The 25,522-nt window shown below is 42.6% G+C and overlaps 1 protein-coding gene across 1 annotated transcript in view; it reads right to left on the bottom strand.

The window, feature by feature from the left end:
- Positions 1 to 19,156, bottom strand: part of XDH (xanthine dehydrogenase) — a 78,957-nt gene extending 59,801 nt beyond the window's left edge. The window contains exons 1-6 of the mRNA XM_006901132.1: positions 19,115 to 19,156; positions 13,260 to 13,317; positions 11,065 to 11,161; positions 8,859 to 8,967; positions 5,117 to 5,243; positions 3,788 to 3,849 (exon numbers count right to left, since the gene is read on the bottom strand). Of these exons, the coding sequence (XP_006901194.1) occupies positions 3,788 to 3,849; positions 5,117 to 5,243; positions 8,859 to 8,967; positions 11,065 to 11,161; positions 13,260 to 13,317; positions 19,115 to 19,156 (495 nt within the window). The remainder of the gene's footprint in view (positions 1 to 3,787; positions 3,850 to 5,116; positions 5,244 to 8,858; positions 8,968 to 11,064; positions 11,162 to 13,259; positions 13,318 to 19,114) is intronic.
- Positions 19,157 to 25,522: the final 6,366 nt, after the last annotated feature.

The raw sequence follows: 25,522 nt of genomic DNA, 5'->3' as shown, positions 1-25,522 counted from the left end.
CCTTGGGCTATTTCTGGGAATAGGTGTGATTACCTATCACCTACACAAGAACATTTCCTCAGGGCCTTTCGGAATGCCAACAGCAAAGAACAGAAAATGGTCTGGGGTTGCAGCCTCCCAGGACCAGGGCATTTCAGGGCAGGAAGGGGCCTGATGCCCCCCAGAAGGCAGGAGTCATGTTCAGAATGGAATTGTGTTGCGGAGCAAATGTGGAGGGATTCCAAAGCTCAGTCCTGGTGCATTTCCAGGGTTGGAGAACCTGGAGGAGCAGGTAGGAGAAGTTCTTCTGGCCTATGTGCCAGGGAGATCCCGTCCAGCTCTGGCATTTCCGGCAGATAAGTCACAAGTCACTTACTTTCCCAAGAAAAGAAAACCCTCTCGGCTCAAGTTCGGTCAGATGATGGCATCAAGAAAGTACCCCACTTGTCTTGATATTTTTATCTCATGCTGCCTGCAAGCAGACCCTCACAGCTTCTCCACTGGATACCCAGAGTGCTCTGTTTCAGTCCATCCCTCACAGTCACCTCACCCTCCCATGGTGTGTTTAGAGAGAAGGGAGTTTCCCTTGAGAAAAGTGACTCTTATCAACAGTGTGGAAATAATCTCTTTTGAAGCAGGAATGATGTGAGGAATTCCCAGGCCCTCAGAGAAGACAATTGAGGGACCGCACCTGCATCCACTGAGGTGCCAGTCTTCTCATACAACCCGAGAGAAGCAGGAGAGAGAACTCACACAAGTATACTTTCCAGATAATTACAGTGCTAGTGCATCTTTTGCCTTGATCTTTTTTCCTGATAATTCATCAGCAAGGTGCCTGGAATAAATTATTGTGGTGATCAGCAATATTTCACTGGTCTCAAAGTTTACTCAGGCTGGATACCCTTATTTCCCCCACCCCCCACAACAGGAAGTTCTACTGAAGAGCAATGATGCCAGTCTGGAGACCAAGGTGCACCTGATACAGTCCATGGTCTTTGCAATCATATGTTATGTATCAAAAAGCCAGACAATTACTAAGGATTATAGAAGGAGAATTGATGCCTTTGAGTTGTGGTGCTGGAGAAGAGTACTGAATATACCATGGATTGCTAGGAGAATAAATAGGTTAGTCTTGGAGAGGGTAAAACGGGCTTTTCTTTGGAGACGAAGATTCTGAAGCTTCATCTGACATACACTGGTTACAGTGCAAGCAGGGGCCGGTCCTTGGAAAGGGATGCCATACTTGGGAAGGTGGAGGGACAGCGTAAGAGAGGAAGATCCTGGATAGTTGGAATTGACTCAGTGACTCGGGTAATAGGGGCAGGTGTATTGGAGACAATAAGGTTGGCTCACGATAGTGCAGCGTTCAGAGCTGTTGTACACAGAGTCGCTATGAGTCACAGGCGACTCAGTGGTACTTGACAACAACAAAAGTTGCATGGTCCAAGGGAAGTTGCATTACTAACCCAAAGGCAGCCCTCGTTGGTGGTTAGAATTGCTTGCAACTCTGGAGGAGGAAGATGGCAATTTCCTCCTACGTGAGTTACAGTCTGCAAACACCATCAGCTGTGCGTAGGCTTCGATTAGTCCACACTGAGCGAGTGAGTGAGTGAGTGAGTGAGTGAGTGAGTGAGTGAGTGAGTGCCTCTTCTGGGGGCTTCTGTCTTTCCTTCCTTGCTGCCTGACTGGTGGACATTATCATTTCTGGCACGGGCAGTATACCAGCCTCGGCAGACACACCACACATTTTTTTCCCCTAGTGTGACCTGTGGATAGGAAAACAGGACAGCCAAGAAAGTTCATTTTGCATCTAAGAACAAAGTAAATCTGAATACGGACCCTGGAGCCTCGAACTTCTCTGCACACTGTGCGCAGGTGCTGGGCTGCTCAGAGCTCTCAAGTCCCGGGCAGCGCAAGAACAGAGGAGCTGCCTTGCAGCAGGGACGGGGTCAAAACCTCTTCAGTGATAATAAAACCAGTTCTGGGAAAGAGCAAACTACCAGGAAGGCAAGTCAGCTTGTGTGTGAGTGTGTGTGTGTGTGTGTGTGTGTGTGTGTGTGTGTGTGCGCATGCGCGCGCGCGCACGCCCCGTCAAATCAGATCCACTAGTACAGGAGGAAATTGTCCCTTGTTCTCCAGCAGAGGATCTAGTGGATTCGAACTGCATACCTCTAGGATTGCAGTGCAGTTTCTTGCCACTAGGCCACCAGAGCTACCTAAGGTCACTCAGCTTGTAAAAATCAAACAGTAACTAATGCAAGAAGTACATCAGCATTACTAGTTATAGGTGCTACTTTCTGCATGCATCAAATGTGTTCTGAGAAGTATTTCTGTCTCATGCTGTAAGGCTGGTATAGTCCACATTTTAAAAACAGGGAATCTGATCCAAGGCCACTTATCTGTTGACTGATGGCCTGAGACTTGAACCTGGTCTTCAGACTCCAACTCTGCTGTCATTCCTTTCTGTTGTTATATGCCCTCAAGTCAGAACCTACTAACAGCTGACTCTCCTGCTGTAAATCGCTCAGACTATCTTTCTCCCTCAGAGCAGCTGATGGATTCAAACCCTTGCCTTTGAATTGGCTGTGGAACGTTTTACCCACTAGGCCACCAGTGCTCCTTTGGTCATCTCCCCCTCCCTTGAAAACCACAACTGTTTGTTTTTAATTATCTGGAGCCTTCCCTCAGGACACTTTTTATGTTTCTTGGATCAGATAAGACACAACACTGAAATCCACAAAGTGCTGACCTTAAACAAACCACAACAAGCCCTAATCCACTGCTGCCAGGTCAATTCTGACTCCCAGAAACGCCACGTGGTCCAGAGTATACTGTTCTGTAGGGCTTCGTGCTTCGTGGCTGTGATTTTTACAGAAGCCCAGTGTTGGGCCCTTCTTGTGTGGCTCCCCCACCAAGGGTTGATAAAAGGGTAAAGAGTATAAGGTTGTGATGCTGCCCTCTGCCCAGACCAAGGTGAGGTGAGATCATTTGATGAGAATCAGGATCAACTTGATCGGGGGGGGGAGGGCGGGGGGGTTGTTGTTGTGTACCGTTGAATCAGAACTGTCTCATAGCTGGCCCTCCAGTGGGTTTTCAGAGACAGTAAATCACTTGAGAGTTGATTGCCCATCTTTCTCCCATAGAGCAGATGGCAGACTCGAACAGTGAGTCTTTGGGTTGACAACACTGCTCTTTACCACTAGACTACCAGGGATATTATGACAAGGAAAGAAAGCCAGCCCTCTGCTTGGCCAGGCAGCACGTGCATGTCTGAGTTTATTTTATCACAAGACCTGCAATCCCTGGCTGTTATTTCTTACAGTGAGCTGTGTAAAGAGTGTACAAGTTCACACGTGTTGATTACTTAAACCCAGCAGCGTGCCAATTTCAGATAGACCAGCTGGAGAGGGAAGGAGAGAAGTGGGTGCAAGCCCTGTGCCAGGCGTGGTGTTATAAAATGTCACTGTCAACACCTGTGTTACAGACCAAGCATGCCAGGTGCCAAGAGAAAGGTGCCAAGCACAGAGGCATTAGAGAAAGTTAACTATTGTGCAGTGTGTCTCTTCCAAGAACCAGTTCTGCATGATTTTCTTGGCAAGGATGCCCCAAGCTGTCAATAAAAACCCCTCCCTCAATACAGATGGCAGAGGCCATTCTTAATTCCCAGTATATCCAGCATGAAGACCTATTAATCGGTCATCTTATCTTTTTTCCTCTTTCCAGAAGAGCATAGCCTCTTTTCCAGTTGGAGGCCTGGAGGCTGTTGCTTTGCCGGCAGGATCACTGCTGTTTTGGGGCCCCCACTTACCCTGGCAAAGGTCCGGAAACCCTGCAGGATGGGTCGGTAGCCTGTGCACCGGCATAGATTGCCTGTGGGTCAAACAAACAAACAAACAAACAAAACACAATATGGGTCAAACAAAAAAAAACAAAAAGTCCACGCTACCCCACAAAGCAGGTTGAGGATCTGTGACTTTTCTCACATCTGTGCTTGGTGCTCTTTCCTTTTTTATCACCATGCTGCCTAGGCTTATTGTTTCCTCTGCCGGGAGGGGGCCGCTGCTTCCTGACGTCAGCACATCAGTGTTTGTTCCTCCAGGAAGCCTTCCCAAAATGCACAGACCGAGCCAGGTGCCCAGTCTAAGTGTGGCTACAGTGCCTGGTCTTCGTGTTTCCACTGAGCTTGTGAAACCATATTATAAACTCAACTGCCTGATTATGAACTATTTGAGAAGAACACATATGCTTTTTATTCTGTGTCTCTTGAGCCTCATAGCGAGTTGTGTTGTTGATAGGCGTCATCGAGCCAACTACAGCTCATAGCAAGCTTATGGACAAAAGATGAAACCTGGCTTTATCCAGCGCCTTTCTCACAATCTCTACTTTGATCGAGTCAATTGTTGAAATCACTGGGTAAATCTAAGGGTTTTCTTCTTTTTTGCTAACATTCTACATTTCCTCAATGAGGTCTTTTTATGAGGACTGTCTCCTGACAACATGCCCAAAGTATGTGAGATGATGTCAAATCATCTTTGCCTCCATACAGCACCCTGATTTTACTTCCTCCAACACAGATTTTTTTTTTCATAGAAGGTAGGAGTTAATAAAATAGATTGAGTAAGTGATATATTAAATGGTGCATGAATGAGAAACATTCTGTATTCAATTCAGAGCATCAGACTTATGGTCTTAGCTCCTGCCCCCACTCCCAGAAACTAAAATGGGGTGCCATTTACTTCCTATGACTGAGAATCATACCCCTCTGCCTTCTATGTTGTTTTTGCCTTGCAGAATCTTGCTCTAGTAAAACCTGCAAGGAAATCAATTCCTATCAGTAGCTTCTGTAGAAATTTTCCCTTGAACCAGTTGCTATTTGCTAACCCATCCCAGTGCTGTGGGAAACAGGACAACAACTCAGGAGGATGAGCACAGAGGCAGGAGATCCAAGAATTCTCTGAGAACTTCCTAAATGAAAGAGCCTTAAACCTCGAGCTGATCTCAGCTGCTATCTTGGAGGGACCCATCCCTCTCCTCCAGAGACTAGTGTGTTGCACTTCCAGTCAGTTCTGGACATTCCCCCTGAGCCTCCATCGCTCCATTCACAGCCCATCTCTCGGCTGAGCTAGCAGGCCCGTACCTTGGAAGGCATCCTCAATCTCCTCCATGGTAGGCTCGGGCTGGTTCCGGAGCAGTGTATACATGCTCATGACGATACCAGGGGTGCAGAACCCACACTGGGAGCCATGGCTTTTGGCAATTCTCTCCTGCAAGGGACAGAGGTGATCAGTCACTCAGCTTGCTGGGTAGAGAATAAGTTACAGTGAGCAAGAGTGGAATGAGAAGCCCCAGGACACTATCATGGTCCAGGCAGGAGGGGACGGTGGCTTGGATCAAGCAGTGCTAGTGGACACTAGGAAAAAGTGATGGTTTCATTAAAGTCTTGTTAGTATGGTAGACAATACAGATGTACATTGATGATAAAGCAAATATCACAATGAAATGACTCACACAACTTTTTTCTATTTTTCAGTGTATTTTAAATCCATGTTTATACTAAGTAGTAATCCTTTAAGTGTGCAATAATAGTATTTTGGAAACATTGCAAGAATTATCAAAAAGTAACACAGGGATATGAAGTGAGCATATGTTGCTGGGAAAATGGTGCGGGCGGACTTGCCTAATTCAAGGTGGCCATAAATCCTCAATTTGTAAAATTGTACTATCTATGAAGCACAATAAAGCAAGACACAATAAAATGAGGTATGCCTGGACTTGTTGCAAATTGGGTGTGGTGAATGAGGGAAAGAGAAGACTTGCAGACTTTGCAATGTTGTTACTGAGCAATTAGATACATAGTTTTACCATGGTGACAGGTGGAGAAAGACTGAATTGTGTGACACCAAAGTTTGTGCTCACTTGGCTAGGCTGTGATTCTGGGCATTATGTGGCTGCATTGTGTAGTCTAATTTACTGGCTCTATGTGCTGTAAATCCTAATCTCTGCTTGGGCCTAAAGGGGTAGGATTAAGCTATTTTAAGAAATACTAGGTTGTGGTTTTAATGTTAATGGGCCAGGATTAGAGGGGATATGACACTCTTACTCAGGCCCTAGCCCTGATCTGGTGTAGGGAGAGTTCTCTGGGGTGTGGCCTGCATCACCTTTTATCCAGCAAGAGGTAAAGGAAGAGGGAAGCAAGCAGAACAAAAAAGAAACTGACCACCACTAAGAGAGGGAGATTTCGGGCTTAGTGGGAGGGAGTTGTGCTGCCAACACAAAGCAATTCACCAGCTGCTCTGCAGTAGAAAGACAGGTTATCTCCTCCCATGCAGTTTACAGCATTCCAAAACCCACTACAGGGTCGGCTATGAGCTGTTTTCAATTCCACAATACACAACAGCAATAACCACTATAAAAGAAGACCCAGGAGTGAAACACACTGAACTTGGCACCTGGATTCTAGCACTAAGAATCTCCTAAACCCAGGGGAAGACTGATGCCAACACACGTGGAGATCTGCAGGAAATACTGGGCCCACTGATGTTGGAAGGGAGAGAGAGAAACCTTTCCCCAGGGTTCAATCCACTCTTATTCCCACTAAGTCTGAACTCATTCATAGATGTCTCTCCTATGGGGTTTTGGAAAGCTATAGTCAAAAGATGGGAGAATGTCAATCTTTCTTTCGATGACCCATTGGTGGATTTGAACCGCCAAGAGGTGTGGCCTTTGAGTTCGCAGCGTAACCTCTGTGAGGTAGGCCACCAGGGCTCCCTAGAGGAGCACTCTGAATTTGGACTTGTAACCTCCTCAAAGGGAGTAATCACAGGGCGTTGTGCTGCTACCCATAAAGCCACACCTCGGGCCGTTCAAATCCAATAGCTGTTCTTTTGGAGAAAGATGCACAATCTCCTTCCATGCCATTCACACTCTTTAGAAAACCCAGTGGAAGGCCAGCTATGAATTGATTTTAATTTGAGGGCAATGAGAGGCCCCTAAACTGTGAGAGAATAATTTTACATTTGTTAAAGTCATCCGCTTGTGATACTTCTGTTATAACAGCACCAGATAAGCAGCCAAAGAAAACATGATCTCCTGAATGCCACGTTTTCTCAAATGACCAAGGGAGGGTACAAACCTGAACCTTGCTCTGGAAACGTCTGTGAATTTAATGCACAAATAGTCCCTCCGTCAGTTCTCCCAAACAGAAAGCACTGAGCACTGTGACCTCTCCTTCCCACAGTGCTCCACTTCTACTCCCTCTACTCCTTTCTCATTTCTGCTTTGCCAAGGAGTATCCTGATCCTCTTCACAAAATCTCTCAGACTATTACCACAGTTTGTTCAATCCCTATTCTGTTGACTTTCATACTAGCAGAGAGGAAGTCTTGTTCAGACGCTCATATGTCTTTATTACCATATTGCTAATTTGTAATTTAGGTTGCTGTAGAAGGTCAAGGACTGTAGTCTGCAATATGGATTGAAGCTCATCATCAAGAAGATTCTCACCACTGGGTCAATTGGCAGCACCATATTAGATGGAGAAGAGATTGAGGTTGTTAGCAATTACAGCTTGCTCCTCTCCACAATCAACACTCTTTACTATCAGCAGTCAGGATGTCAAAAGATAAATTGCACTGGGAAAATATGCTGCCAGGGACCTCTACAAAATGCTGAAAAGAAATTATGTCAGTCTAGAGACTAATATGTGCCTAATCCAAGTCATGTTCTTTGCAATTACTTGTTATGCTTCAGAGAGCTGCACAATAACTAAGGAAGACAGAAGAATAGATGTCTTCGAGTTATGGTGCTGGAGAAGAGTCTTGAACATACAATGAACTGCCAAGAAAACAAATGGATCTGTCTTGGAGAGGATGAAATAAAAATTCTCCTTGGAGGCTAGGATTTTGAAGTCTCACATACTTTGGACATGTGGCCGGGAGAGACTGGTCCTTGGAGAGAGACATCATGTTCAGAAGGGTGGAGGGACAGGACAGGAGAGGGAGACCCCAGATGAGATGGATTGATACAGTAACTGGGATGATGGTGGTTGGTGTTTCAGGGTTAGTGAGACTGGTTCAGGACAGGGCAGGGTTCAGAGCTGTTGTGCATAGGGTCACTATGGTTACAGATAACTCAACGAAACATAGCAATAAGAAGTAGCACGGAGAGCTTATGCTCATCTCCTGACCTAAAACTGAGCAGTCCAGCCATTTCCCCAACCCCAGCAGTGCTGAGTAAGAATGGCCTAAAAACCTGCTTCTGTTAAAGCACAACCGAGGAAACTCTGGGAGCTCAAGAATAGTCTATGACACACGGGGTCACCATCAGTTAGAATCGACTCCCACACAGGGACTTTGGCTTTTTGGTTAGTTTTGGTTTGATTTGTTTTTTATTTAACCTCCTCTTTAATGAGTGTAACTCCCTCGAAGTCCACTTTGGGCAGGAGGTGAGAGGTTCAACTGAAGCTAGTGTTCCAGGGAGCTGAGGGGAGATAGGCTCTTCAGGGCAATGTGCAGAGAAAATGTGGATCTCAAATCTGTGAAGGCCAGAGGCTTCCTGAGTGTGCACCTGACACAAGGTGAGGAAGGTCCCTCCTCCCTTCTGCTTCCTTACAGACTGAGTGTCGTGGTGACTAGTTTCACTTGACCTCATTACACCCTTAGGCATCCCATTTGTTCCATCTTCCCCAGCCACAGGAGGCGATTTCAGCCTTGAACACCTTCCCTTTTAGCCTCACACCACCCAGAGAAGATGGGAGAGCACCAGAACACATGCTTTCTTCACTCAAACGAGGGGACAGCCAAGAAACTGAGCATATCTGCAAGCTTGACTTGACACTGCAGAATTGCTTTACCTCAATGGCAGAGACTGTTATCTGGTTACCTGCACTGGATGCAGCCTGGTCTTGGTGCTTCCAATTCCTTCCACGGTCGTCACAGCAACATGATGCAAGGAGCAGATGGGGGCCAGGCAAGCATTGACTGAAAAGTGTCTGAAAGACCAGATTAAGGTCATTCTGTTGTCCAGTGGTGGCCTGAGTGAAGCTGAGTGCAGAATGGAAGAGACTTTGTGATGGTTAATGTTATTTCTCCTCACCATTATGTTCTGGTTTCTTAGGCTGGTGTCCTAACCACTATGCCCAAGAAACAGGGCTAGAACCAAGGATGTTCTTGTCTAAGTGAAGCCTGACTTCTTTGAGAGAGCTGAGGAGTCAGGCATCAGTGCACTCAAGACCATTGACCTGCCAAGGGATCCAGGGTTACTTTGAACTGCCTCTTACTCAGCTCAATTAGGTATGGGGCCTGAATCAAGAGGATGTTTCTGGAAAGTTTCAGTACTGAAGTGCACTCCTCTTTCTGTAAGGCGGTTCTGGTCTCCTCAACTGCATAACTTTCTGCTTTCACTTACCTCTGCTACTCCCACTCCTTTGTGGGTTACAGCAAGGGAAAATCCCTGGCAGCATGAGACACCAGGGCCTTGTACAGAACTTCCTGGCTCTCATCACTTTATTCATCAGTCAAACATTTACCTGGTTCATATCATTTACTGAGTGTCAACCATATGCCAGGCACTCTGCTGAGGGTGAGGAAATAAAGATAGATAAGGTGATACTCGGACTTCCTATAGTCTGCACACAGTACAAGGGAAATAGGAACAAGTGTGAGTGGTAATTTAAGTATCTTTTCAGTAAGTGCTTCAGGAGAGCTGTAGACATGACATGATGGAACTAACAGACAAAAGGCATCTAATCCAATGTTGAGAAGTCAAGTGGTTTGAAACAGATGATGTTTTTTCCAGACCCTAAAGTGCAAGGAAGCTTAAAATTTAGTGCTGTACCTCTAATAGCAAATCAGGCACACGAATCATATTACCAACTCCCACTGAAGCCTGCACAGATGTGACGGGATGTCACACAAACTTGCGGCATGTTGCCAGAATAGGCTGTTCCTTAGAGAGGGACATCATGTTTAGAAAAGTGGAGGGTCAGGGAAAGAGAGGAAGACCCTCAAAGAGATGGATTGACACAGTGATTGCTGCAATGGGCTCTAATGTGTCAGAGATTGTGAGGATCGTACAGGATAGGACAGGGTTCACAGAGTCATGATGTGTTGTAATCAATATAATGTCTGGAGAGCAAGGTGTGCCTGATCCAGGCCATAGTCTTTGCAATCACTTGTTATGCATCAGAAAGCTGGACAATGACTAGGAATGATAGAAGGAGAACTGATGCCTTTGTGCTGTGGTGCTGGAGAAGAGTATTGAATATACCATGGACAGCTAAGAGAATAAGCAGATTCATCCTAGAGAAGGTGAAACCAGGCTGCTTCTTGTGAAGCTTCGTCTGACCTACTTTGGACATGTTGCAAGGAGAGACCAGTCCTTGGAGAGGGATGTCGTATTTGGGAGGGAGAGATGTTATGCTTGGGAGGGTAGAGGGACAGCATCTCCTGATTGAGATGGATTGATTCAGTGACTAAGGTCATGGGGTCGGTGTGTCAGAGACAGTAAGATTGGCACAGGTTAGAGCAGATTTAGGGCTTGTTGTACATAGGGTCGCTATGAGTCTCAGGTAACTCGACAGCAAGAAGAGTTAGCCAGAAGGAGACTGAAGTCTTCTCAGAAAAGATAGTCTAGACTAGGAAAAAAGTTTACACAAAAGCCAGGAAATTAGAGGGTGTGTGGCACTGGGCGTTTATAACTCTCTCAGATGATTAGAATGCTGAACCTAGAAGGGGGAGGGAACCCAAAACCACAAAAACTGATGACAAAGGCTGAAGCATGCTACATGCCAAGCAGAGCTTGGACTTCATCCTGGGGCAATTAAGAGCCCTTTAAGGTTTTATGGGGAATGAGAAACCTCTGGATTTAAGAAAGATTATTTTTATCAGCAGTTAAGAGTTTTGTCAATACACCTAAGCCAGGGAGATATTTCCTAAGACACTATAGCTTTTCTATCCAGAATGATGGGGACTCATTCATAATCGAGCATACACACACACACACACACACACACACACACACACACACATATAAGATGAACCCTGCTCCTAGCTGTCCTCTGGGAAATTAACGAGCAAGCAAAGGATACACGATCTTCTTCTGGAGGTGATCATACTTGGAGAGCATGACAGTGCAGGCCCCGCAGCCTCCTTCTCCACAGCCAAGCTTAGTCCCGCTCAGCCCCACTGGGTGGTCAAGGGTTAAGGAGCACGGACTGGAAGAAAATGCATCTTTAATGGAAATATCTGGGTGGAAATGCATGGATACATTTGTTCACTGCCAACATGGACTCAAACCCTTTGACCAGGGAGACAGTCAGCTCACTGCCTCTCATTCAGAGAGGCAGCATGTTTCCCTGGGAGGGAAATTGGAACCACTTCACCTCACAAAGACGAAAGATATCAATATCCTATTGAAAAGTACCCAGGCGTCATCCCCAGCACTCAATTTCTGGGACTCTCCAGTCTGAGTGGTTACCTTGAAGCCAGGATCGTCAACCTATGGCTGTGTGTTTTCACCAAGTCTACAGCCTCACTGGGCAGGTAAGCCATGTGAAACCTGCTGGAGAAGCAGCTGTGGGTTGGTTCGGACTTGAAGAAATACAAAAACAATCAGGGTATATTCAGTTATCAGCAGTTCAGGCAGTTCTACAGAGATGGATATTAACAACCCGATGCCTAGCAAGATCTTTCTAGCCTGGGGATCTTTCTGGAATCTGGGGAACATCTCAAGTCTAGGGCCTTCACTTGTCCAGGACTCTCATAAATGATCTCTCAGCAGTCAACAGGTTTTAAGGACTTTGTACTTCTGCCAGCTTTCAGTTTCGGGTTTTTATCATTGAATTTCAAAGCAGCCTCCTGTTATGATATTTTAAAAAAATTTCTAGTCTTCAATACTTTATTAGAAACTAAAAATGCTGTGGTAACCAAAGAGATCCTGAGGGTCTCTTCCTAGGCTTCCCAGGGAAATGAACGGGGATGGAGCTCCATGCAGTCTTTTGATCCTGAATGATTCCTTTAACATATATTTTAAGACAACAACAACAACAGCAGGAAAACACCACAACCATGACTGCCATAAACCTCCCCAGACCTGCCCACTCCAGGTCAAATCTCTAGAACAAAATACCTAAAATACCTTAGAATTACCCTCTGCCTAACAGAAAGTAAATGGAGCAGAGAAAAAGAAAGCAAAAGACCATGGGTCCCACGTTTGCTTCTGTGGATGTTGAAATAGGTTTGTGGTTCTTTTTCTCCTTCAAAACAGATTCATTTATTGTAGTGGACTACCAGATCTCCGTGCTTATATCTCTCTAGTAGCGATGGGTTAATGAGGTCAGCTCCACAGTCCTGATGGGAGCTTTTCTATTGAGAGGTTCAATGCATGAGAAGTTTTATTCTTAGCTCTGCTCACTTTTCTCTAGAATATACTAGAAAAATGAAGCTCATTGGTTGTATTTGGGCTTCATTTCTGCATCGGTGAAAAGGAAAGTCACGGTTTCCTGGAATGGCCCTGGGATTAAGCGAGACATCTTTACGCACTTTGAACTCTGCCAGAATATTTAAAAAAAAAAAAACACAAACAAAAAAACCAGCAAAAAACAACCAACCACCAAACCTACTGCCATTGAGTTGATTCCAGCTCACAAGTAAGTTGAAAGACCTCTTAATGTCTCTGAGGTGGTAAACCTTTATAGGAGCGGGTTGCCTTGTCTTTCTCCCACAAAGTGGCTGGCGAGTTTGAACCACTGACCTTTCAGTTAGCAGCCAAATTTTTAATACTATACTAGTTAAGTACTCGTTAGAAGTTAATTCCTATGGGGGATGGGGAACTCTGGTAGCCTAGTGATATACAGCTGTACTGCCAGCCCAAAGGCATGTAGTTGAAATGTGATTTGCAGCTTTTGGAAAACATGCTGGAGGATTAGCTATGAGTCAGTTCCAACCTGACAGCACATAATAACAACAAGAAGAATATACGGGTTAGGGAGCTGCTCTCCCAAGCCAAAGGGAGATGGTTTGAATCCATCAGCAGGTCCAGGAGAGAGAGTTGGACAGTCTCTTCCCATATGATGTACAGACTCTGAAAATCTGCCAGAGGGTCAGCTATGAGTTAATTCTGACTTGAAGGCAATGAATGCGTTATTATTTTTGGTGGTCATTTTGCTCAAGATCTCAGACAACTGTCATATTCTAACAGGAATTCTCACCACTCTAGTCCAAAGAATGTGTCCCTGTTGACCCTCCTCCCTTACTTCCACTTTCTATTTCAAAGTCAGGATACACTTTCTTCTCAAGTAAGCCAAAAGTGTTGTTTCTGGATCTGCATTTTTCTCCACCACCTGTAGGGAAGGAAAGAAGAAAAAGATATTAAACTTAGTCTTTGCTCTGCAATGTCTTCATGCCCTTATCCATGAACTTGTAAAGGTCATAGATAAATAAATCATCAACCTTAAGGTATTTTATTTTCTTGAGGACTCCTGGTTAGAAATAGATTAACTGAAAGTCAGATTGTGTGTATCTTCGTATACTTAAATTCTAAAATCTCACTCTAATTTTCCTCTCTGAATTCACCATAGAAAATCTAGGTGTTGTTGCCTGATCAAGGCAAATCTCTCCCCCTCAAAAAGAAGTCCCTTGTCATTGAATCAATTCCAACTCATATCAATCCTATGGGTTATGAAGTATTACTGCTTTCTAAGAGGTTTTTGGTTGTAATCTTTATATAAGTAGATCATCAGATTCTTCTTCCTCAAAACTGCTGAGAAGGTTCAAACCAGCAATCTTTGCTTGTTGACCATAAGCCACTTGTGTCATTCAAGAAACTTTTAATGAAGGCAAATCCCCTTCAAATCAGACATTGGTTCACACAAACGATAATATCGATCTAACGTTGACTTGTTTATACTCAGTTGAGTGTTTATACTCAGACGAGTGTGTTTATGCAGGGTGACTGTAGAAAGCCAGTCTCCAAAGAGAGAATACTGTTTATTCTGAGCTATCACAGTCAACAATATTACCAAAATATTAACGGAGGAGAAATCACAAAACAAAAGTTCATGAACAGTATGTTCAGTAAGCTAAGAAGGATGTTTACAAAGTGAGGAGTCAGACCCAGTTGCAAGCTGTTAGTGGAAATCTGTGAATCTTAAACCCCTCATTCATTATCAAGTATAAAAGGTTTTGGATTATTGGAATGAACTAAGAGAAGTTTTGTGTTGAACCCTGCAAGGCAGAGAGGTAGCAGGTATCTGCTCTACACTTCAAACTTGCTGAGAGGGCTTCCCTGCTTCCATGAAGTTTGAAGGAGAAGGTCTGTCCTATCCATAGATGGCTTGTCAGTTGACAGACAAGTTGAAGGAAAGGCAGTAGTATTGGGTTTGTTGAAACAAAAAAACCTGAAAATGTTTGTCATGAGTATGATAAAGGCCATGCACAAGAGTGAGGAATGGCTCTGAGATGTTTAAGTAATTCTCAAAAAGACTGATAAGAAGGAATGAGAGATCTCCAACAATATCTATTAAAAATGAAAGTTCACGGGTTCATACTGATAATTAGTGAATAAATAGACAAACAAATGGGGAAGAGAAAGTTCTTTCTTTCTTTCCGAAGGATAATGACAAATAAGTATGGCTGGCCAACTTGTAATCAGCACAATAATTTCCCAGGAAACATAATGAAGCTAAAAGAAATAGAAACAATTTGATGAGGAACAATATACTAGCACAGACTCAGAATAACTTCTTACAGATTAGTTATTAATAACAAATGAAAGAAGAAGGTGTGGAGATTGGCTGGCACTTCCTTAGCTGAGCGCTCAAAGTCCACATCACTAATTGGGTAAAATTGCCATTTCATTCTTCCTTCAACGATGCACTGAGAATCAGATCTCATTTAAGCTGCAGTCCTGCCCAAATTGTTGACTCTGCCTTTAACTCTATGGCATAACTGGCACAAGACGAGCTCATTGTGAAATGAGAAATAAATAACTGACCAGTTTCCTTTAAAACATCAAAGAAGACTGAGGAGCAATTCCAGGTTAAAGGACATTAAAGAGATACAACAGTTAAGTGCTCTGCACATTCAAGATGCCAGGCTTGGAAGAAATGGAATTGTTGCTAATAAAATGATTGAGAAAATAGAAAAATGTGCATATAAGGTTTATAGATTAGATAATAGTATTATATCAATGTTAAATTTTCAAATTTTTATTAATGGACTATGGTTCTTGCTTTCTGAACTAACTAAAGGTAGATTACACATGTAATTTAGAAAGATGCTTCTTTTATATTTTTATATTAGTAAGATGCATAATAAATAAATGAAATTTTTTACACACATAATATGGACATGTTTACTTGTGTGTGTATATGTGGGGGGTGGGGTGGAAAGAGACAGAACAAGAGAAAAGGTGTACATGCATAAGGTGTACTTAGTTGTTGAAGGTTTATTTAATATTCCTGCAACTTCACTCTAAGTTTAATTTTGCCATTGTTTTTGTTGTTGATGATTGCCATCAAGTTGAGCACGACTCATAGCAACCGTATAAACAAAAGACCTGAAGCCTTTTATAACTATCATCACTTCTCAAAGTTTATAGAGTTACCAGAGGCATGCTGTTCAGCAAGTGGATGCCACTTTTTTAAAATACAAAATTTGAAAAATTGACTTATTTAGTACTTATTCTCACTGCCGTTGAGTTAGAACTGCTGACCCTCCAGTGGGTTTTTGGAAGCTGTAAATTACACAGAAGGAGATTGCCCCTATTTCTCCTTGCAGAGCTGTGGATAGACTGGAGCCACTCAAAAGGAGTCAGCCTTGGGTTTGCAGCTCAAGTCTCTGTGGTCACCAGAGGACTTTTAATATTAGTACAGTTGTCCATTCCATTCATGTTAAATGTGCACTTAACCTCATGCCACACAATGTACTGAGTGGTTTATGAATAAACAAGAAATATGGGACTAATTTTCTTTGAAATACACCCTGGTACATATTAGTTTATCTATTCATATTCCACCTCTCCGACTAGTTCACCAGATTGTGACTGGCAAACACCTAGTCTTAGATAGCTTATGCCATACCTTCAAACACAGAAAGAGCTTGATAAGTAGTAAGTGAGTGAATGAGCGAGTGAGCATCGCTCTGAGCTGCTGTGGAGCCGCCACTAGTAACTGGAGCTCACTTGTAAGCACTTTCAGGGACACCCTACATGCCAAATCTCCCCCAACTCCTCCAGACTGTACTAAAAACTCATTATGATTTAATTATAACTCAGTTGACCCCATAGTGGCTTTTCAGAGGCTGTAAAAGGCACAGGAGGAGGTTGTCCATTTTCCTCTCAAGGATCATGGAGCCACTGCTGTGCTACAACCACCAGTGAGATGCAGCCTCTGGAGCAGCAGCACGACTCCGCCTGGGCTATGTCACCAAAGCTCCCTTCCAGAGACCACAGCCTCCACGAAACAGAGAGTGCCTGCTCAGAAAAGACCCAAAGTGACTGGGCGATGTCACCGAAGCTCCCTTCCAGAGACCACAGCCTCCACGAAACAGAGAGTGCCGGCTCAGGAAAGACCCAAAGTGACTGGCACTCCAATGGTACAAAACTCCCTTTGACTCTGACCATCGAACTAAAGAAGACATGAAAATAATAGTCCTCAAGGTCCACAACCACGAAAGCCTTAGGGAAGTTTGAAACTTTTTTTTAAAAAACAAAAAAAATATTCTTTGTGTCTTACACACTCAGGGCCTCGCCAATGAAGACAGAATTCTGGACAGTGGTAAAAAAAAACAAGGAAAAGAGGAGGTTCACATTTCAGAACAAGTCATCAATTTCAGTAACTTCACACAGGAACAAAAGGTCCAGGGCACCATGGAAGTTGACATGAAAACAAACATACTCATAGCTGACTTGATGACTGGAATTTCCTTGTTTGGGCTTGTTTTTCAGCCCTCAGTACCCCTCATTACTCTTTCATTACCTCTCCACCTTTCTAGCATATTTCTCCAAAAGGCCACAACTCTATAAATGACAAACACGGGTCTTCATCACAGAAACTGGCAGTTGCAGAAGCTGCCAGAGGTGGTAAGGTTTGATGTGATGACATCATCTTTAAAAACTGCCTTCGGAAAAGGAAATTAACATTCAAAAGAAAAGAATGTTCACCAAGCCAGACTTGCCTCAGATGACCCTTGCTAGATGTGGTATGTGATAGCAAACTGTCTCCAAAGAAAACAGGACTTACTTATACTGCCACTCTTGAATTGAGGGCTTCACAAATAATAAAAACCTTAGAGTTAGATGTGGTCTTCAGAGTGATCTAATCCAGTCTCTCACTCAATATAAATACTGTTTTTGTTGTTGTTATGTGCATCATCAATTCTAAACCAACCCATTGCTGGCCCTCCGGAGGGTTTTCAGAGTCAATTAATCGCCCTGAAGGAGATTGCACGTCCCTCTGTAGCTTGTGGATTAGAACTGTGTACCTTCAGGATTGCAGCACCACTTCTTGCCACTAAGCCAGCAGTGCTTCCTTTGTAAATACTACTTAGATAATTTAAAAAAAAAATTGTGTAAACAACACTTCTGAAAAGCCAGTTCAAAAATTGTCTCTTAAATGAATGCAATGTGATTGCTGAATGCAATATTGTTTAAAATATTAGATGCAAAAACCTGCCATTAACTTGGACACTGTCCTTTCTCTTATTTTACCTCTTGATGTCACCAGCCCTCAAAAGGAAGCAGCAGAGAGAGGTGACTCTGAGCCTGGGAGACCATGACTGATCCCTCCCCCAGTGCCTCCAGGGGCCACCACTCAAACAGAACCAGTCTCCGGAGCACTGATGTTGAAATTGCTCAGAAAATTACTGTGTTAGTCACCTAAACACACCCTGACAGCATAAGTCCTAGAAGTCTTGTGTTGTCAGGTGACCATAAGTCAGTTCCAATTCCCAGCAACTACGCACAACAAAACACACACTGCCCAGTCCTCACAGTCTCTACTGTGCAAAGCCCACCGTGTTAACCCATCTACTTGAGGACCTTCTTTCTTTCCAGAAACCTTACAAGTACATATTAGGGTCTTGAAAATTGCCTCAAATGTCATCTAGCCTCTTTGTTTTCCAGAAAGCACGAATGTAGCAAAATAAACTAGGCACACTCACTGCTCACATTCTCCACGTGGCCAGTTACAGGGTTAAGGAATGACAGTCCTTGGACCCTGGGGATCACAAGGCTACATGCCACCATGTCCAACGTTTCATTTGCCCTTTGATTCCCAAGCAGGTAGTTGGTGCTTTCAGGGACACCTTCACCATGGTGCAGCGAGGGCAAAGAAGGGCTGCAAAGAACGCAGTGTGTTGGCCCCATCTCTACCTGCACCTACACTAAAATCTGCAAAGATGCCCACCCTGGTGGTCTCCCAAGGGCTTGACCCTTGCCATACACCCTCTGCCCCTTTCCTCCACCAGTACATACATAATGTCCATTCAGGTGGCTGATGACTTTTTTATGTGAGTAAGAGAATCCCAATATTTATATGTAGAATTAAACTAATGGAGAAGGAGGTCCTTTATGGGACAAACATGGCAACCCACCAGAGGATGTCAGTATATGTTCTCACACAGTAAGTCTGAGACTAGCTGTTAACATTTATATGCACACTATATCAGAACTCCAGGCTGTGTACATTTTATATCCTGGTGTTAGCAAGAAGCAGCATGTCTGTTGCTTCTCTGAATAAAGAGAACAGCCAAACATTAGGATTTATTTCTTGAAGCTCACTGACAGTGAGATGCGCTTGATGCTGCCCGTCCTCACTTTGAGCCCTGTCCCCTTTTGCAGCTTCAGCACCAGACTCTCTCCCACTGCAGTTAGCAGTGAGTTCACTGACACCTCTCTTCTTGTTTGCCTTCCTCTTTCTCCTTTATCCTGAAAGTCTACTATCTGTGTTCTATCCCTGAGGAGATTTTCCTCACCCAAGTTACCAAATATATTAAAAATACCTGTGAAGGGAGAGAGGAAAAAAAAGAGGAGACTGAATAAGTGAGGATGCAACTGGAGTGAATGAGAATAATGTTCCCACACCGTGAGGTCCCCGCCCAGGCCAGAGACAGCCAAACCAAAGGTCAGCTTCTGCTTACCTTCTTGCCATTCACAAAGAAAACCAACTCGTCTGCTGTCATTGTCACAGGTTGGGGCCCCTGAACTCCAGGTGTTGCACGCCCAGAGACACTGGCAGTTATCACTGCTCTGCAACTTGAAAGAAATGGAACAAAACGTTGGCCAATGGGAGGCAATCAGTGTGGAGCTTCCCAGCACAGAGAGTTCTTGGCAAAAGCCACCGGTTTACATAATCAAGGAAACCACAAATAATCACACACGGCAAATCATACCCCCTTACGTCTGTGTCAAACCGCACAGAGGAAAGGGCAGTCAGCTATCAGCAGGGCCAGTGCCAGGTGACTGAGTCTCAGGTACTGTCCTCACAGAGCCTGCTTCGTCCTCCCACTTGTTGCAAGACTGAGAAGGGGAAGGGCCTTTGACAGAGCCACTGCCAATTGAGCTGATTCACACCCTCCACGTCTCCACTCGTCATTTGACAGTTCCCTTTACTACAACCCAGATTCAGAGGTACAGCCAAGCCTCCTTCTCCCACAGCGCATGGAGCACAGAGGTCACTGGATATGGAGACCAAAGATCCAGGTTCCAAAGCTTAGCCTCAGCAAATTACTCAGCATTATATGAGAATGAAACAGCACACAGGTTAGCTGCACACCTCACAGAAGATGTGGCTTTAATACACTGGTTCACTTTCCCCCATGTGGCCCTCTTAAGTTCAATGATCTTCTTTGCTATTATGGATCATTAAAAAAGGAAAGAAAATACATTTTCAATAACTGTAGGTTCTTATTTAGAAATTTTACTTCTGGAGTGACCTTTTGGGGTTGTTGTTGAGTACCATCTAGTTGGAACTGACAGATAGAATACTATCCAGCAGCTTTTTAGAGGCAGTAAATGGCATGGGAGGAAACTGTCCATCTTTCTTCTGAGATGCAACTAGTGAATTCAAATGGGCACGTACGTATTCAGGTTGGCAGCACAGCTCCTGAGCACTAGGCCACCAGAGATCCCGATTTAGGATTATTAATTGGGACTCCAAATAATAAGATTGGAGAGAAATTTTCACTTCTCATTTCTACTTCTTACTCTTGAAAATTTTTTTTAAAAAGAAACTATTTCTTTATAGTTTCAAAGATGTTATAAATAAAAGGAAAATGGGGGGTGTCTTAAAAAGTTTTTATTTTATATTGCTTTATACACAAAGTTCATATATATTGTTTTTCAAACCAGATATTTCTCATTTTCTTTATTGACCCCACTCTCTACTCATCCAATTATGCAACCCTATGATTACCCCACCCCTCCCCACCCACTCTCACCCCTCTGCTCCTACCCTCCCACCTTGGATCCTCATACACGTTTTACTAGATAGCATTCTATTTCTACAATAATGGTCTTATACATTATTTGTCCTTATGGAACTGAGTTATTTCCGTCAGCATAATGTTCTCCAGTCCCTCCCAAGTTAAGTAGTCATTTTCAAAATCATTGCTTCTGCACGCTGCATCGTATTCCATTGTGTGAATGTGCCATTATTCCTCAATAATTAGGAAAATAATTTTGTTTTGTTTTTTGTTGTTTTTTAAACTGAATATTTTTTTCAGTATATTATTCCTTAATATTTTTAATTAATTTTAATGAATGTTTACAGAGACTTTGGATTTCTATTCATTCATTATTGCACATTTTCTCCCTGCCCCCCACCCTCCAAGTCCTCTCCACTATGAAGCCTTCATTCTGGACTCCTATCATGACAGTAATACCTAATCATATATCCCTTTTAAACAGTTCTGTCTCTCGTCTGTTTCAATGAAGTATACATAATTTATCCCATCTTTCTCAGTCTCACCCCAGTCCCAATGTCAGACCCATTTTACAACAGTAGCACTATGCAGCATTTATCCTTTTGTGAATGAGATATTTCGCTCAGCATAATGTCCTCCAGGGTCACCCATTTTCAATAATGTTGCATGAGTTCCTTGTTTTTCAATGCAGCATAGTATTTTGTGTGAATATACCACAGCTTCTCTATCCATTCGTTTGTTGATGGGCACTTAGGTTGTTTCCAACTCTTTGCTATTGTGAATAAAGCCTTGATAAACATTGGTGTGCATATATCTGCTTGGGTGGCAGTTATGGTTTCTTTGTGGTATATTTCCAGTAGTGGAATTACTGGGTCAAATGGTATTTCTATTTGCAACTTTTAGAGAAAGCATCATACAGCCTTTCATAGTAGGAAAATAGTTTTTCAAAAATATTTCCTCAAATTTCTTACATATGCTTTCAACTTTTTGATGAATTCTCATACTTGGAATTAATTAAGGGAGTTTCATGCTTTGGAACATACCATAAAAAACTTCAATTGAATTATCTGAACCATTTCTGAATGGTCTTATTCCACCAAATTAAAAACATTTTAAATTAAAAAAAAATCCTTGTGATTTGGGTGAACGTGTACAGAACTCTTTCTCTTTTTCACCACTGAAAGTCTTGGCTTATAAAATGCTTTGTGTTGGCACATGAGGTTCAGAAGTCTACAGATAACCAGATATTCCTGAGACCACCAGGGAAAAAAACATATCCCCTCTCAGAACAGTACTTTTAGGAAACAAGAGATAAAAAGAGTGTGAAGGCTGCTTTCTGAAAGAGTGGACTCTCTCCAGGTCAGGGGGAAGAGGGATTCACAAAGCTTGAGGAACATTCCCTGAAGACCTGGCTCACAGTTCAGGAAACTTTACTACCTTTGGCTGGTGCCTGGCCATGACCATGACCCCTGCCAAAGTCTCACTGCCCTGCCCAGCTGAGTCTGTCTCTGATATGGTCACTCCCTCTCTTTGCACCCACATGTACACTCTTGTCTATCATTTAAAGACCTCTAAATTCCTTTTATTGACTTACAAGAAATTAAGAAAAAAAAGCTAGAACTTGACACAAAGCCTAAAATTGCAAAGATCATCAAAGAATAAACTGGGGAAAACTTAAGAGCCCTAAGCTATGGTAAAAATAGACTGTCAACTCTAACTGATGCACAATTAACAGAGATGAGGGATCAATATGACCTCCTATAGTTGAAATCCTAAGGGTCATCAAAAGACTTCCTCAAAAGAATAAAAAGTGATCTACAGATTGAGAGGGAAAATGGTCAGCAGTGACACATCTGGCAAGAAACTCATGCCTAAAATCTCTAGAAACTTCAAACACCTTAACAAGAAAAAGACAAACAACCCAATTATGAAATGGAAAGAGGACATGGATAGATGCCTCACCAAAGAAGGCATGCAGACAGCCAACAAACTCATGAAGAACTGCTCAAGATCACTAGCTACTGTTGCATTGATGTTCTCACACACCCTCAAGTCAGAACCTACTCCAGCAGGCTTTCAGAGCCTGTCAGTAACATGCGAGCAGATTGCTCCTCTTTTTTTCCCCACCATCTGTTGTTGTTGTTAGGTGACTATGCCTATAGTGACCCCATAAACAATAAATCAGAACCTTGGCCTACCCTGGGCCATCCTCATCCTCTCCAATATATTTAAGCCCCTTGTTACAGTCACTGTTATCAGTCTATTGTGTTGAGGACTTTCCTCTCTTTCATTGAACCTCTGCCTTTGTAAGCATGATGTCTCTTTCTAAGCTCTAAGCGATCACTTGGACAATAATACTATTGTCCATGATATATGAGATGATGTTTCATCATCCTTTCTTTAGGAACACCCTCATTGAACTTTCCCAGGACATATTTGTTTGTTAGTTTGGCAGTCCATAGAATATTGAGTACTCTTCTCCAAAATCATAACTCGTCTAGCTCCAGCAAAAATACTAAAGTTCAACAAGATGGCAAACATACAATGCTGGTGATGGTGTAGAGAGATTACAACTCTCATACAATGCTGGTCAGAATGCAAAATGGTACAACCACTGTGCAAAACAGGGTTTTTTTTCTTAGAAAGTTTTGACTAGAAATACCCTTGGACACAGCAATCCCACTATTAGGTATATAGCCAGGAGAAACAAGAGGCATAGCAAGACAACATACTCACACCTATGTTTATTAAAGCTTTATTTATAAAAGCAAAGAGTTAGAGACACCCCAGATATCTATCAATGGACGAATGGCTAAAGAAATGGTGGTACAGTTACATAATTGACTATTAAGCATCACTTAAAACAAATGACTCAAGAATTCATGAAATACTGCACAATATGGATGATTCTACATCAAATTATAGCAAATGATTTAAGTCAGTCACAAAAAGACAATTACGGCATGCTGTTGTTATGTGCCATTGAGTAGGACTATTAATATAAAAAGCTAGAGAAATCAGTTAAGTGGGGACATGACAGCCTTTTTAACAAGTGGTGCTAACAAAATTGGAAAACTACTTGTGGAGAACTCAAGCAAGATCCATACCTCACTCTGTACACAAAAGCCAACTCAAAATGGATCATGGACCTAGGACTAAAACCAAGGACTATACATTTCATTAAAGAAAAGCTTGGAAGAACTCTAGAAGTCCTAATCCACAACATAAATAGTGTTCCAAGATCCTGAAAAATCTACAATGAGGAGAGGATAAAATAGATGAATGGGACCTTCTAAGAATCAAATCCCTGTGCACATCCAAAAACTTCTCCAACAGAGTAAAAAGGGAAACCACAGACTGGGAAAAAATATTTAGTAATGACATGTCAGATAAGGGACTTATATCTAGAATTTATAAAATACTCCAGCACCACAACAAGATAAAGGTTAGTAACCCAATTGAAAAAAGGGCACAAGATATGAACAGACACTTCACCAAAGAAGACATTCAGATGGCCAACAAATACATGAAGAAATGTTCAAAATCCCTAGCTCTAAGAGAGATGTAAATCAAAACAACTATGCGATATTATCTCACCCCAGTAAGAATAGCAAAATTTAACAGAGTAGCAAACAACAAATGCCAGCGAGGTTGCAGAGAAACTGGAACCCTTATTCACTGTTGGTGGAAGTGTAAAATGGTGCAGCCACTATGGAATGCAGTATGGCGCTTTCTCAAAAAGTTGCAAATAGAAATATCATTGGACCCAGCAATTCCTCTACTGGGAATGTACCCTAAAGAAACAATAACTGCCACCCAGGTAGATATATGCACACCCATGTTCACAATCTCAAAGAGTTGGAAACAACCTAAGTGCCCATTAACAAACAAATGGATAGAAAAGCTGTGGTATATTCACACAATGGAATACTATGCTGCATTGAAAAACAAGGAACTCATGCAATATTATTCAAAATGGGTGACCCTGAAGGACATTATGCTGAGTGAAATATCTCATTCATGAAAGGACAAATATTGCATAGTGACACTGTTGTAGAACAGGACTGACATCAGGGTTAGGGTGAGACTGAGAAAAAATTGATTAAATTATGTATACTGCATTGAAACAGATGAGGGAGAGAACAGTTTAAAAGTTATATATGATTGGATATTATGGTTATGACAAGAGTCCAGAATGAAGTTTGCATAGTGGAGTGTACTCGGGGTGGGGGATTGTATACCAAAGAAGGAATTTTTCTTTTACTTTTCAAAGAGAAGAGCGAACTAGAGGGCAGTGGTGGGCAGGGAGAACAAAGCAAAAATGAATGAATGGAAATTCAAAAATCTTTGTAAGCATTCATTAAAACTATTTTTTTTAAAAAGGGGGGGAAGCTAGAGAAAGGTTTACACACACATAAAATCAGTCTGGGAGGGTTAATAGTGATGAGAAGGAAAGAAGAGAGGGTTAAAAATTAATATGTAGACATATTTGGAAGATCCTTGATGAGATGGATTGATTCAGTGACTGGGGAAATGGGGGTGGGTAGGTGTGTCAGAGACAATAAAATTGACACAAGATAAAGCAGGGTTTAGGGCCATTGTACATAGGGTCACTCTTGTCACAGGCAACTCGACAGCACACAACAACAACAACAAAAATATAACTTGGCAAAGTGTCAAGAAGCTGCACTGCAATCCAGAAGGCACACATTTGAAGGATAGGCTATCTCCTCCCATGCAATCAACTGCCTCTGAAAACCTGCCAGAGGGTCAAGCTGTGAGTTGGTTCCAACTCTATGGTACACAACAACAAACAGTAAGAGTTGGATGAGATATTGTAATTAACTACATTAATCAATTGTTAGTAATGTTATAGAGCAAAATGTTTATGAATGATTGAATGAAAGCCAATATGATCTGAAAAATATCATTAGAATTAAAAAAAAAAAAACAAACCCTAATGAGGGGAAAAAGAGATGAGTTCCTTTCTTTTACTTTTTTTTTCTTTTTTTTTTTTGCCTTCAGTGAATCCCTGCCTATACCCTCCTGACACTCTACTGTGGATGAAAGATGTTGCTCTATTATCAGAATATCACTGCTCAGCCCTCAGACCCTCTTGTTTTT

The sequence above is a fragment of the Elephantulus edwardii genome, unplaced genomic scaffold (assembly GCF_000299155.1).
Source record: "Elephantulus edwardii isolate Elephantulus edwardi_28Jun2011 unplaced genomic scaffold, EleEdw1.0 scaffold00309, whole genome shotgun sequence".
In the NCBI taxonomy this organism is placed as follows: domain Eukaryota; kingdom Metazoa; phylum Chordata; class Mammalia; order Macroscelidea; family Macroscelididae; genus Elephantulus; species Elephantulus edwardii.
The sequence above is the reverse complement of the archived record's forward strand: the minus strand, read 5'-3'. Positions and strand labels throughout refer to the sequence as shown.